The 15,908-nt window shown below is 31.9% G+C and overlaps 1 protein-coding gene across 3 annotated transcripts in view; it reads left to right on the top strand.

Annotated features, from left to right (window-relative positions):
• Positions 1–15,908, top strand: part of USP45 (ubiquitin specific peptidase 45) — a 73,811-nt gene that overhangs the window by 18,804 nt on the left and 39,099 nt on the right. For 2 of the 3 annotated variants that reach the window (XM_031964487.1, XM_003769311.4), the window contains exons 3-7: positions 479–648; positions 1,643–1,746; positions 2,507–2,607; positions 14,418–14,566; positions 15,218–15,313. In XM_031964487.1, coding sequence (XP_031820347.1) covers positions 479–648; positions 1,643–1,746; positions 2,507–2,607; positions 14,418–14,566; positions 15,218–15,313 — 620 coding nt within the window. The remainder of the gene's footprint in view (positions 1–478; positions 649–1,642; positions 1,747–2,506; positions 2,608–14,417; positions 14,567–15,217; positions 15,314–15,908) is intronic. The other variant, XM_031964488.1, reaches the window with a different exon arrangement.

A 15,908-nucleotide genomic window follows, 5' to 3' on the forward strand; every position in this document is an offset into this window, starting at 1 on the left:
ATGTGCTTTATGATTGTGAGCAAGTCAGTTAACCATTTTTGCTTTAATTTCATCTGTTAGGAAAAAAAGGCAATGGCCTACCATTCCAATATTTTTGCCAAGAAAACCGTAAATGCAGTCACAAAAGAGATAAAGTCTAAGAACAAAGATCAAAGAAAGCATTTAGTTATAAAAATTGTTTCTGTAGATAACAAAAGTCTTATATCATACTATACAAATTGTTCATTTATCTCAGTTTTGTCATGTCCCATAATAAAATCAGTAGATGTCTTATACAGAAACTTTCTTTGCAATGAGATTTTACAAGTTTGTTTTGAATGGGGTGGAGGCTTTTAAATCTTAACCAATACATCTAGATATTTTAATTTAATCAACTTTTGCTTGTTGTGGAGATTTTATTTTTTAAAAATTACTCAAAGGCCTACCTTTGGAAAAATGTTTTTTAATATTCATATCCAATAAATATATTTATTTTTAGCAGGTTTAACTTGCCAACATGTAAGTCAAGCTGTTAGTGTCCACCATGTGAAGAGAGCAGTAGCTCAGAATTTGTGGTCAGTTTGTTCAGAATGTTTAAAGGAAAGAAGGCTTTGTGATGGAGAGTCAATAAAACCAGATATTTGGTTGTGCCTCAAGTGTGGTTTTCAGGTGAGAAAAGTTACATATATGGGAAGATGGTCTTTTATTTATTCTCTTAGTAATTTGACTAATCAGGTAGTATTTAGCACCCATCACTAGTTTTATAAGACTCAAGGTATGTTTAATATTTCTATAAACAAAAATTTGCCAGAATAAATTCTTTGGGTCTAGAAAAACATTTTGCAATATGAAATGATAGGTGTGCTTTTTAAAAGCTTAGAGGAAATATACTTATGATTATGTTAATACTGTCACAGAGAGTTCCAGGATTGTACCTGGAACAGAAAAATCAGACTTCATTTGTTTCTGTAGAGAAGGGATGGGGAATGTGTAAGGTCCATGAAAACATTTGCATAATTAACTTCAGGCAATGATAACCTGAAAGCTAGGTAGTTCAATTTCCCACTGATCAAGTTCTATAAGTTGATAATTTTATATGGCCCTGAGAATTATGTTAGAAATATCCAAATGGCCCTTGATGGAAAAAGGGTTACCACTCCTGCTCTAGAAGAAATCTTTTTCTGAGCTTTGTTTATGCAACTTCATATATCCCAGTAGATGGAATCAGCTTTTTCCACTTCACTATCTTCAATACTGAGCTCTAAAAATATATTATTTGGCATTTATTTGCTTCTACTGTATTTACTTTTGTGATAAGACTCTTTTGTTAAGGAGTTTGTAGTTAATGAAATTTGGAGATGAAGTTTAGAATATAAATTTTAAATCACTTGGCTATATTTGGAGATTTAAATTGAACTTAACATCAGATGGAATAATCTTTGTTAAATACTTAGCATAGTATGTGGCATATAGTAGGTAATTAATACAGTAAGACTAATCTTTAGGTAAGAAGTAAAGTTTAATAAGAAATTTTTTGAAGTAGTTTCCTACTTTGTATAAGAAAAATAATTATCTCACTTAATTTACATCTGATGGAAAGTAAAATTGATTTGAAATCAAGACCCTTAATTCACATAATAAAATGAAATTCTTTTACCTTTAGGGATGTAGTCAAAATTCAGAAGATCAGCATTCTTTGAAACATTTCCAGACTTCTCGCACTGAGCCTCATTGTATTATCATCAATCTTAGCACATGGATTATATGGTAAGTAAAGCTTATTGAGTATTTTTATTTTTATTATATTATGTATATAATATTATATTGAGTATTATTATTTTAAAGCTTGAAGGAAAATAATAAGCTATCTATTGGTTTAGAATGAACCTGCATTAGTATTATAGAACCACAGGATTTAGAATCACAAGGGACTTTAAAGGTCTAGTCCACATTCTACTATTCCATTTTAAAGGTGAAAAAGCTAAGGGCAAAAAAGACTGAGGTCATACATAAAGTAAGTACTGGAACCAGGACTTGTTATATGTTCTGACTTCAAATCCACTAATCTTTTTACTGATCTACATCATCTTTGTAAGTGCTTTTCTTTGAATACTGAAGTTAGATCAGGATTATAATAATAATAGTTATTATTTTAACATTTCTGGATTACAAAGAACTTTATATCTGTTTTCTCTTTTGATCTCTTAAACAACCTCTTTGAGATGTTTCCATTTTACAAATTTAAAAAAGTGAATCATGTGAGATTAAGTGATTTGCCCATAGATAAGATAGCTAGAAATGGTCATGATCAGCTCCTAAACCTTTTTACTTTAAATTTAGTGCTTTTTCTCCCATACCTCTACTAGGTTAGGATTGAAAGCACAATAAATTCACTAATTCACTTGAAAGGACTTTAAAATGAATTTTCATTTTTAAAAAATAATTTCATTTTTTATCTATTTTCTCTTCAAATTGCACAAATTAAAATATTTTTATCAACTGCATTTTAAATTTTATATTTTTTCAGGTGTTATGAATGTGATGAAGAATTATCAACACATCGTAATAAAAAGGTTTTGGCTCAAATAGTTGATTTTCTACAGAAACATGTTTCTAAAACAGAAGCAAGTAAGTTATGGCTTATTACAGGGACTTGTGATGCAGTAACACGGTAATTCATACATGTATGTGACACCTTAGACACAATTATATGAATAATAATAATAAAGGATTGAATACAGGCATATGCCACATAATGTAATTATTATTGTTCATTTTCATTCATAAGTATTGATTAAGAGTTGTTTCTTCACCAAGAAATTCTACAGGATAAAAGTTTGACAGAAATATAACATTAGGGCCATAGATAAGTTCCACATACAGAAAGTTCCATAGAAGTAAACATGTATTCCTAAATGACTAAAATTTAGACTGTAAAAGCTCAAGATGAGTATCTCTGTGAGGTACCTCACAGAGAACTAAATGTGGAGTAGAAACACTGACAAAGAGCCACAAGTTTACAATATCTGTTTCCCAATTATATTTTAATCTAGTCCAAGCTGTGCTCAATAGTTTGATACTTTATCCTTAATGTAATTTCTTGAAGTTTCACTGTAAGATTCAGCGAATAGGGTTTTTAAGTCAAATGTACACAAGGGAAGTCCATGCTTGGAAATGAAACTATTTTGAGAGTATGATAACTTGATTATGTAGTTGACCGAATAATGAGAGTAGAACTTCAAAATAATGCAATAGAGTTTGGTTAATATGTATTAATGATGCCATAAAAATAATAGGTGTATGCCTCTGAGCATAAAGTCACTGATTCCTAAAGTGTAGTGTCATTTTTCTGTATATGTAAGGATGGAAATAGGACCTGAATTTCATTGATAAAAGCATCATAGAGCATATATAAAGCATGATTTACTTAACTAATAGATTTACACTTAGAGAATACCTTACAGAATGGAATCTTTGATTGTAGAAATTCTCCTTACTAGTGTATGTCACCACTTCATCAGCAACTTAGGCTTTGAGAGTTTTCTAGAGCAGAGCTATTTAAACTTTTTCCACTTGTGAGCCCTTTTCACCCAAGAAATTTTTATGTATCCTTGGGGATATGTGGGTGGGTGTGTATGTGTTTAAATAATAGATATAGAAATCAAACATTTACTGGTAATAAATCATAATTTTGTGACCCCTATATTCAGTTCCAAGATCCCAAAAGGGGTCATGAAGAAGATTTTAAGAATCTAGGGCCTAGAACACTGAAGAAAAGTTACTGTAAGTTAGCAGTATTTGTGGAAATTTCAAAGAATGTGGAAATTAAATATGATGTAACATCTATCTGCTTTATCTGAGTGATAATAGAGCCTCTATAATGATATGAGAAAATAATGGCTAAAATAATGGCCAAATTTCCTCTACCTAACTAGGAACTGATTTTTTAAAATAGCTTGTTGTTGTGCCTTTTTAAAATCATAGGTTTCTTTGGCACCTGCTTTATCATTTTTTACAGCACAATAGTATTGCATCACAAGGGTATATGCCATACCATTCTACAATTTTGCTAGAAATTCTGTTCTAATTTCTAGAATTTGTTCATCTTTAAAATATATACATATATATATGTCATATGTATGAATTATATATACACTAGGTCAGTTCTGGTTAACCTTTTTGGAAAGTCACAAAGGGTAGAATTGCTGTCACTGTCTTTGAATTACTAAATAACAATTTTTTTTTAATCAACATACAAAATTGTCTTTTTGTTTTTTAATTATTTATTTTTTGTGCAAATTGCTTTATGGATCATGTTTGGAGAGAAAAAATCTGAACAAAAAGGAAAAACCATGGCGGGGGGGGGGGGGGGGGGGGGGGGGGGGGGGGGGATGGAACAAAAAAAAGTGAACATAGCATGTGTTTATTTACATCCAGTCTCCATAGTTCTTTTCCCAATGCAGATGACATTTTCTATCCAGTCTATTGGGCTTTCCTTGGATCACTGAACCATTGAGAAGAATCAGGTCTTTCATAGTTGATTATCACACATCCTTTATTGTGTACAATATATTGCTGGTTCTGCTTGTTTCACTTGGCATCAATTCATGTAAATCCAAGCCTTTCTAAAATCATCTTGTTCATCATTGTTTATAGAACAATAATATTCCAGTACCTTCATATGCCACAATTTATTCAGCCATTTCCCAATTGATGAGCGTCTACTTATTTTCCAATTCCTTGTTACCACAAAAAGCTGCTACAAAATTTTTGCATATGTGGGGCCTTTTCCCTCCCTTATGATTTCCTTGGGATACAATGATGACATTTCTGGATCAAAGAATATGCAGTTTGGTAGTCTTTTGGGCCTAGTTCTAAATTGCTTTCCAGAATGGTTGAATCATTTCACAATTCCAGTAATATATTAGTGTCCCTAGTCTTTGCTTCTTAAAGGGAGAATCTACAACTTGTGGTAGCTCATTCTTTTGGATACTCCTTATTGTTTACAACAGAGACCGCTAGACCTTATTTGGACAGTTGTGCAGTACAGTGATCTCAACCTGCAATATTTCTTGAAACAAAATCCGATGTATTTAATACTGATAGTCTCCCGGTAATGCTATATGGCTGTGAATCATGGAATACCACAGTCTCGCTCTTTTATTTGAAATACCAAGTGCATGTCAGTGCATGGGAACAAAATGATAAGATTATTCTTTTCAGCAACATCTTAGCAAATAGCTTCCCCCAAAATAGAATTAGTGGCAATTAATTATTTGGGGTGGGCAAGTTAAGGAATTTGCACTTGATAGAAGATAAATATAAGCTTATAAGCTGAGCTTCTGAAACCTTCTCCACTGTCTAGTCTTTGAGTTTTATGTTAAGGATCATGCCTAGTTAAAGGGGCAGGTCAAATCTCCGAGAGCCTCCACAGCTTTGGATCAAAAACTTTTGAAGGAGTTACAGGGAAGCCTTTACTGACACAGGTGTTGTTTATGGACTGGGAATGAAATAGATTGGAGGCAAAGGGAAGAGGAGAGAGATCAGACAATGCAACTGCCTCTCAGTATCCTTTTGTCATCATTCTCTCACATGAAGAGATCCATTCTACAGGTCTGAGTTAGATCTCCAGCAGCCATTGGCAGGTGGCACCCGTTTCCAGTATATGGTGCCCAAAAGTGGGACATAAGAATTACAAAAAGAACTAACAGCATTTGAGAGTTTCGTGAGTGGGATCCCCCCAGAGTTTCTTCCATAACCTGCGGGGAAGGAAAGGGAGACTACACTGGGTAAGATTTTTTTATTCGGGGTAATTAAATGGGCCAGCACTTCAAAGGTCTGAGCCAGGAGACTGATGAGAGACTTAAATGCCTGTTCTGACTATAGTCCTCTTCTCTGTTTGAAAGTTTGCCTCCATGACATCTCACAAAATTAACACCTACTATAATATTTCACCCTACAACCATTCAGAGGTGATAATGCTGCTTGCATTCCTCAGTGTGCAGATTCAGTTAACAGCAAGTGCACAAATTTACTGATCATGATGTGGGGGGGGGGAAATAATTGCGTCTAAAACAAAAAATGGGGAATTGTTAGGGACCATGCCTAAGTGAAAGGGCAGGTCAAATCTCCGAGAACTTTCACAGCTGTGAATCATAACATTTGAAGGAGTTGCGAAGCAGCTTTTATTGACACAGGTGTTGCTTGTGATCTGGGAATGAAATAAATTGGAGGCAGAGGAAAGAGGAGAGGTCAGATAATGCAACTGTCTCTCAGTCTCCTTGCTATAAAATTCGAGTATTCTTACTGAAGACACAGATGATCTTTGCAGGGAGCATGTAGCCTTTCATAGCTTTATGTAATAAATGGCTTCTGGGAGCTCTTGTGGCTGCTCTGGTGGAAACCATCTCCAAAGTTAGCTAGACTAGACTTTAAATGAGTGTGTCTCTGGCTTACACTCAAAATCTTGCTTTCTATAGCACTTGGCAAATCTTATATTTCACAAGAATTGCCTTTGATAAACCAAGGTCACCTTCATGCCACAGTGATTCTTTATGGATTATCAGAAATATGGTGTCATAAAAATATGACTCTTTGTAATAGCAGTATAGTGCTATAAACTTCTGAGTATAAATGTCAAGGTTTTTCTGATTCCTGATCTAGTGTTTTATTTTAATCATATCTCCACTCATCACCAACATCACACTCTTCTCAGCAATGGGAAAAGGAATTTCTCTGATTCTAAATTTCTACCAGCAAGAGCTCTAGTAGAGTGCTACTTAGTAGATTTGTTTAAAAGAATGTTCTTGTTTTTATAAGTCTTAGTCCTTTGGACTGGAACCAGTCTCATTTTATTGGTTGAGGAAATCCTTTCCACTGGTGTAAATCAATATGTGTCAGAAGCAAGACTTGAAACATTTCCTTTTTCCTTTTCCTTTTTTTTTCTTTATTAAAGCTTTTCACTTTTCAAAACATACTGTGGACAATTCGTCAACATTAGCCCTTGCAAAATCCCATGTTCCAATTACACACACACACACACACCCTTCCCTAGATGGCATGCAGTCTAATACAAGCTAAACACTGTAGAAATACATGTCAAATCCAACACATGCATATTCATCCATACAACCATCATGCTGCACAAGAAAAATCAAATCAAACCAGTTTAAAAAAAAGGGAGAGAGAGAGACGCAAAATAAAATACAAGCAAACAACAAAATGAAAATGCTATGTTGTGAACCACACTTAGTACACACAGTCCTCTCTCTGGGTGTAGATGGCTCTCTTCATCACTGAACAACTGGAATTTGTTTGAATCATTTCATTGTTGAACTGTTTTCTAACATTGAGGTCATCTCTACTACTGTTATGCTGCTTCTTTTCTCTTTAATACTAATTAATTTTGAATTTAAAATAGATGATGCACAAAAACTTAAATGATAATTTTGTTAGTTTTTTTTGCTAGTTTTTTCTAAATTGGAATATTGTTAAATTTCTTTTTATAAATTTATTGTTCAGTCTGATGCTAAGTGAAGTGAGTAAAACCAAGAGAACATTGTACACAGAAACAAGGTTAAGTGATAGACTTTTTTTTTCTAACAGTGAGGTGATTCAAGGCACTTCCAAGAGAATTGTAATGGAAAGTTCTATCCACATCCAGAGAAAGGACTGTGGAGACTGAATGTGAATCAAAGCATAGATTTTTTAACCTTTGTGTTATGATTGGTTTTTTTTGCTTGTTTTTTTCCCCCTTTTGATCTGATTTTTCTTGCTCAGCATGATGAATATGGAAATATATTTAGAAAATTTTCATATGTTAAACCTTTATCAGATTGCTTGTTTGGGGAGAGGAGAAGGGAGAAAGGGAGAAAAATAGTAAATGTAAGGTTTTCAAAGATGAATGTTGAAAACTGTCTTTGTATGTATTTGGAAAAATAAAATACTATTTAAAATATATATTTCTTAAGAAAACAAGGACAATTTGAATTTATACTTAAATTTTCTCAGTAATTTCCAGTCATACTTTAAAAAATATCATTATTAAAAAATAAATAAAACCTTAAGTGTTTTGGTTTGGCAATAGTTTTTGTTTTTGTTGTCATCTCATTAACCTTAATGAAATATATTATTATTAATAGTCGATTTTCTTGATGAAAAAATGTCTTTTGTGTGTCTCCCAGTATTAATGACATTCTTTTATAAAATGCATTTTAAAGTTTATGGGTATGGATCTGTTATCACCCTTTGTGTTAAATTGCATATAAATTGTTTTTAAACAAGTATTTTATAGCATGATGGTTGATAAAATTAATAGATTTTTAGAAAAAGCAAAAATGAGATTTTTATTTGGTACTAGCTGGGTAGAATGGAATGGCAACAAGATCACTACTTCTTAGTTTCTTATAAAGACTCAACTTCTCTTAAGCTGAAAATATGTACAAATTACATTAATACTACATGACTGATTTAGGTAATTGCATTAAGCAATTGAGATGAGCCCCAATGCTGGGTTCCCAAAAGAATGCTTGCAGCTGTGTGAATTTCACATCTGATCCTAGAATTTGTTATGTCTAGCCTTATCTTTTTTTTTCTTTTTTTTTCCCCTGTGAACACTTCCTGTGTTTAATATATTGTATAAGGGCTGTGGAAGATGATCTAAAGTCTGCAATCTTGAATTTAAATCTTATTTAAAGATGAGCTTCACTTATTTACTGCAACAGTATACAAAAGGAGTACCTCATTGTTGACAATTTTTGTTTAAATAAAATTAATTTTAGACATGCCTTATATTTAGAAGAGAGTAGGTGAAACTATTTTGTGCAAAATGAGATAATAAATTTAGAGCTAGAAGAGACAGACATTATGAAGGACAACCCCCTCTTCCTCTGAAGAAGAAATTGAGGTCCATAAAAGTTAGACTTGTACAGGGTTACTGATGGAAGAAGTAGAAGATGCATTATTCAAAACTTTGCCTTCTCATTATAACTCATCTTCCTCTGTACTATCTTGTCTCTTACTATTTACTCATTATCTGAGCAATTAAATATAATCATATATGGATAAAGGAGATTTGCCCCACCTTTAAAGTGATACGGGGCTCTGGTTAATTGAATATGGTGGCATGTAAAGTATGGTAGATTGTTTTGTGAATTGCGCTAGCTAAGCTAAACCAGAGACACTGTAGTTCAGAAAATAATTCCAGTTGTTTTTCAGGTACTTTGGACAGTTTGATAGCCTTATATTACTGAGATTTTTACAATATGTATAGGAAGAGCACTTTGTAAATGGTCTGACTCCCAGCTGACTAAGCTTTTTTATTCCTAATTAATTCAAAGTCCAATATCTGTATACTTTTTTTTTTTTAAGCCTGGAAGTTAACCTGTGGATTTATATGGTAAGCTGAAAAGTAAAAGTCAAGCTATTATATATACCTGTATACTTTTTCTAATTTTGATTTATATTCTTCATTATCTTATGTAGATTCCATATTTGTGTCTAATGGTAGCCTTCTGGTGGAGTGGGGGAAGGAGGGAGAAAAAAAAAGTGCACAGCAAAGAACAAAAGAGAACTTAGGAGTTGGCACAGAAAAGCAGAGTAACTTTGAAAAAATATATAGTATTTATTACATTTAGTTCCTCCTCCCCCCAAAAAAACAAAACAGTGGTGTAAAATTGAAAATTCCTGGTTTTATATTGAATTCTCTATTTATGTTGTGCTGTGTACACGGAAATATTCTCTTTTTTTTGGTCTTTATACTTAAGTTCAAACTAAATTTTAAAAAATTAAGAAGTATTTTGAGGATTAATTTTTAAAAAAAAATTTTACAGTTCTGTAACTAAGCTGAATGTAAGTATATTATTTATACTCTTAGTGTTACTCAAGAATATTTTTGGTTCACTGTGTGGAAAGTAATATAACTTAATTCTTATTTTATTTGTGAATGATGTGTGTCTGTGTGTATCTTTAGAGATATTTAGCTATATCTGTAGTCTTTAAAAATATGAACATATATTTTGGGCTTTTATATTTCAAGCCAAAAACAAAAAACGTCTTAAGAAATAAGATAGAAATTGAGTATAATTAAACAAGTCTCTTATTGATAGGTCAGTCTTTTCTTCTAAATTATATTGCTGATAACTTGAAAAAATGCCAGAAATAGAAAGACTTGTTGCTGTGCCTATTTAAATTGAAAAATTAAATAATTTTCTCTTTAAGAAAGATAGTTAAGACAGTTTTTTTGTGATAAAAAATTGTGGTCTGCTTTAATGAGAACAGTTGGTAGTTATCTTTTATTGTAAATGATAATAACATTATAAATTATTGTGTTTTTATTAAACAAGACCTACTTCAAAGTTACCTCAGTTATTTTGATAAAACATTCAATTTTATGCCAAGATAATAAAAATTGATGTTATCTTAAGTTTGAATAAAATGATCCACAGACTAGTTTCTAAATCTTTAAATGTTCAAACAGCATGGTTGATTTCTACACTGACATTTAAGATGCTTGACATTATCTATTTGAAGGCTTACAATTCTGTGCTATTATATGTTAGTTGCTGTTGCTGTAATGGTAAAAACAAGCCTTAGAATGCAAAGTGTGCTAGTAATATAATTTATTTGAAAAACATGGTGAATTCTTGTAGTCTTCTTGAGTGAAGTCACTTTTGTAGGTACTCTAGCAGTTGTATTTTGAAAATATGAAACTACTAGGAATCCTTTTTTATAAAATACAGCACTTAAAAATTTGATTCACACAAAAAAATCTTTACAGTCTGTAATATATGATCTCAAAAAATAAAATTTGAAGTCTTACAGCTTAATTGAACTTGTATATTAATTTAAATATGAAATTCAGCAAATAGATTTTTGCTACTTGTGTGAAGTTGCTACTTAACCATAAAATAAAATACTTTTATTGAGTTTGCCCTGAAGATAAGGTCCACTGTGGCAGTGCTGTCCATATTTGGTGGCTGTGCATGGAGAGCCAGGTGGTGCTGAAAAGCATTGAACAGTGAAGCGTGCAGTTATCTAGATTTGACATTTGTCATCCCTTACTGCTAAAGGGAAAGGAAAAATCTGCTTTTCCATATGTTTATGCTTTTTTTTTTTTTTTTTTTTGCCTGCAGTTTTGTCCAGATGGTCTGGTGAACATTGTTTACTTTAAGATGCTATCCCAGATGTTTTTGAACACTCATATGTACACAACTATATAGTATACTAATTCACAGTTATTTGCACATTTTAATTTTAAAGATTTCTTTGCATGAATGACATGGAAAATTGACAACTTTCTTTTAGAAAAGTTCCTAAAATAAATAACATCTGTACTACCACTCAGCCACTTTATCACTATCAATTTAAAATGATCAATTTGGTGATATTTAAACTATTAGGTTTTGATAGCACAGTGTAAAAAATATCAGATAAAGGATATAACTAAATAACTTTATAAATAGTTTATATTTATCATTTATGTGTAGATTTGTTTGTATTTGATCTGTATTTGGAAAATATGCTATTCAGGTGTTTAATTATTTCCACATATGTCAGAGAAAGTTTTTTTTTTTTTTTTTAAGAGTCAAGTAATAAAGACAACTTAGGAAATATTTATTAGGAAATATTCTGCAATAGTTCATTCAATAGGTATAAAAATGCTGAGATATTTTTAAAAATGAGAGATAGGAAGGCATACTTTACTAGCAGTTACATAAAATTAAGCATGATTTCACAGACACTAAGACATGCAAGCCACCTAGCAAAGCAGACTTTTTTCTGTACAGAGTATTGGGGGTGGGGGGATCTAATTTTGTATAACACTAATGGTTTGGACTAGATGGCCACTGATGTCCTCCAACATTTCTAGATCTAAAACTTTTTATAAAACAGTAATATCACTATTTGGTACTATTTCATTTTTTTTTATTTTTTTTTATTTTTTTTATTTAATAGCCTTTTATTTACAGGATATATGCATGGGTAACTTTACAGCATTAACAATTGCCAAACCTCTTGTTCCAATTTTTCACCTCTTACCCCCCCACCCCCTCCCCTAGATGGCAGGATGACCAGTAGATGTTAAATATATTAAAATATAATTTAGATACACAATAAGTATATATGACCTATTTGGTACTATTTCAAAACAGAAAAAGAGATTGGTAGAACAGATTAGACAGGAAAGATTCTACTATATGCCAGGTACTGTGCTAAGTTCTGTGAATATAAAACAAGAAAAATGACAATTCCTGTTGTCCAGGTACTCAACAGTTTAAGTGGGGAGACACCAAAGCAATATATAAAATTAAGCTATATGCAGGATAAATAGGAAATAATTGTGAGAGGGCAATGGAGAGAAAAATTAAGGAAAAGCTTCCTATAAAAGATGGGATTTTAGTTGAAATTTAAAGAAATCTGGGAAGCCAATAGGCAGAGATGAGGAAGAACATTCTAGGCCTGGATGATGGTCAGAGAAAATGCCTGGAGGGGGAAGGAGGGTGACATGATAGGACCTGTGCTTTAGGAAATTCACTTTCGTATCCAAATGTTGCAAAAGTAAAATCAACAGACAGATTAGATGTGGGAGATGAAAGTTAGTGAGGAGCCAAGAATGACTTCTAGATTGCTGGCTTGACAGATTGTAAGGAAGGTATTGCCTTTGATAATAATGGAGAAGATAGAAGATAGTTTAGGGGGAAAAGATGAGTTCCATTTTCTATATGTTGATTTCAGGACATCTATTAAGCATTCATTTTGAATGCCTAAAAGCAATTGAAGATGTGAGATTAGAACTTAGCAGAAAAATTAAGACAAAATAGATAGATTTGAGACTTACCAGAATAAAGACGGTAGGGAACTAATGAGATACCAGTTAAGATAGTATTGAGGGTGAAGAGAATAGAGCCCAGAACAGAACTCTGTGGGACACCTGTGTTTAGAGATGATGAGCTAGAGGAAGATACATCAAAGGAGATGAAAAAGGACTAGTTGAATAAATAGAAATACCAGTAAGAGCAGTGTTACAAAAACCTATAGAGAAGAGAGTGATCAACAGTGGCAGAGACTGCAGAGATATCAAGGAGAATGAGGATTGAGAAAAGGCCACTGGATTTGGCAACTAAGAAATCATTGGTAAGTTTGGAAGGCAGTTTTGATGAAGTGCTAAGTTTGAAAAGCCAGATCATAAGGGCTTAAAGAGTGAGAGGAAAGAAAGAAGAAATGGTGGCAGAAAGCAAATGAGTGATATAAGACAAGGAAGAAGGGGCTCATGGCAAAAGGCCTCAAATTTCAAAAAAGTTGTCCTTTAAATTTTTCAGTTTATAATTTTTTTGTGTTTTCTTGTGTTACTAGAATTGGCCAATTTGGAATTATAAATTGTATTTCAACAAAATGGGTATTACAATAAAATTTACATTTTCCTTTTGGGTAACCACTAGACTGTTATGGTATATGATGATACAATATTATTGTGTTGTTGTAAGAAAGTATGAAAATGAGGGGCAGCTAGGTGGCGTAGTGGATAGAGCACCAGCCCTGAAGTCAGGAGAACCTGAGTTCAAATGTGGCCTCAGAAACTTGAACACTTCCTAGCTATGTGACCCTGGGCAAGTCACTTAACCCCAATTACCTCAACAACAACAACAACGAAGAAAATAAGTAAGTATGAGAATGGACTCCAGAGGGAACTAGGCAGATCTTTATGAACTTACTCATAAGTGAGCAGGAGTAGAAAAATAAATGTTGACATGGTAGAAGAAAACAGCTTTTAAAGACTTTAGAAATCTGATCTTTACTTGAATATACAAAAGAATTCATAATAGTGAGGATGAAGCACATCACTCACTTCCTAGCAAATAAGTGATAAACTTTCTGCAGAATGACATGCTTTTTTTTTTAACATGGTCAATGTAGGGATTTATTTTGTTGGATTATATGTATTAACTTAGAGAGGAGGGGTCCTTTTTTCTTTTCAAAAATTTTTAGGGAGGTGTTGAGGAAATAAATACTCATATAAATAAGTTTTAGAAAAATAATAGGTTTAATTCTAGGTATTATAAAAGGAAAGATAGGGAAAAAGTATAACAATTAGTGAATCAGGTGATATCCTTTCTAAAGTACTTCTTCATTTTAAGAAGAAAATTATTTTTTTTTTTCTGTAGAATTTTACCCCTCTCCTTTTTCCCCTCATCACTAAGTATCAAGTTAATAAACATTTAAATGTGTACTACGTACCAGGCACTGTGCTAAGGTACCACATAATTTTACCGTTGGTTATGTACTGTCTTGTGTAGTTTAATAGTTTTCTTCATATAAGTTATTTTTCCATAGATTTATCACTATGCCCAAAAAAGGCCTATGAACTCCATGTTCAGCTTAATACGTTTTCTAATTTTATTACATACATCTTAAATAATTTGTGGATTTTATTCTTGTAGGTTCGTTTTCCAAAGTAATAAGGCTTTGTGAAGAAAAATGTGAAGCAGGTGAAATATGGAAAGGAAAATGCCAAATCAGCAGTTTACCAGCTTCTGTAAAAGGAATTAATAACTTGGGAAACACTTGCTTTTTTAATGCTGTCATGCAGGTAAGATAAACATTAAAAATTATAATTTTTAAATTTAATTTAAAATGTTTTAGAATTATTTTAATATTTGCTTGTTTTGGGGAAATGGTCTTTTCATGAAATGGGAAAGAAAAAGTAATTGAGCCCAACTATTCAGAATAAAGTGAATATTCCTAATAAGTTTATATTAACAGATGCAAACTTTTCACGCAATATGATTATTGCCATTTTCATATTTTGAAACATGCCAACTTTGCTTTTAGTTCTAAATTAACAGATCCTTTTTTTAGTAAATGAATTTTATTGTTAATGTGGTAATGATATATTACTGCAGTGTTCTTTGTTCAGATATAGCTAAGTAAAAAACATTTAACATGAAGAATATTGTATAAATTGTCACAGACATAAAATGCAATAGAATCCTTGAGATATTTTTTTCACATGGATTTTTTAGATGTACTGATTATTTAAGTTTGGAAAAATATTGTGGACAAAATCAACTTCAAAGGAAATTTGTTTGCTTTTTTTGGCAATTGCTAAAGTAATACTTTTTGTTCAACCAGTTAATTAGGCAGTAGTTCTCAGTCAGAATTAAAAGTGAAAAAATCATATGTTATATAAGTTAGTGATATGTTTCTTAAGGGATAAGGGTTTAATTTTGTTTTCTTTTAGAACTTGGCTCAGACTCACATGCTCAATGAACTGATGTATGAGGTTAAGGAAAAGGGGACAAAGTTAAAAATTTTTCACACTTCAGATCCTCAATTGGTAAGTAAATATATCTGTATAAATCATAGTTATACAAGAATGAGCCACCTTCAAAATTCCTTACTTGGGATAGGAGACAATGATAAGAAATTAAAAAACAACAACAACAACAAAAAAAAAAACAGTTTGAGCTTAGAACATATTTTTTTATTGTTGATTAAAAAATGATTTTTGTAAAACAAAATAAAACACAGAAAATACCCAATTTCTATAAAAACTTGTCCAGTTGGGGATGTTGAAATTCAAATATATCATAAAATTAGAAAATAACATCTTATGGATGGATAACACATATGTGAAGTATGCGTGTGTATATAGATCTAAATAGTATGACTAAATTTTTTAAACAAAACATTACACAACTATTTCCTTTTTTAGCATATGTTTATAGTTTTGTCTTGACCTTAGGTGATATCCTTTCTAAATTACTTCTTTTTTAGGAAGAAAATTTTTTTTCTCTGTAGAATTCTACCCCTCTCCTTTTTCCCTTCATCTCTAAGTATGGTATTTAATATTAGTCTAATAGATTTTTCTTTTTTCTGGGCTGTTCTGAGACCAAGCAATGGCATAACATTTCAGGTTAAAGTCACTTAGC

This window comes from Sarcophilus harrisii, chromosome 4 (assembly GCF_902635505.1).
Source record: "Sarcophilus harrisii chromosome 4, mSarHar1.11, whole genome shotgun sequence".
NCBI classification, from domain to species: Eukaryota; Metazoa; Chordata; class Mammalia; order Dasyuromorphia; family Dasyuridae; genus Sarcophilus; species Sarcophilus harrisii.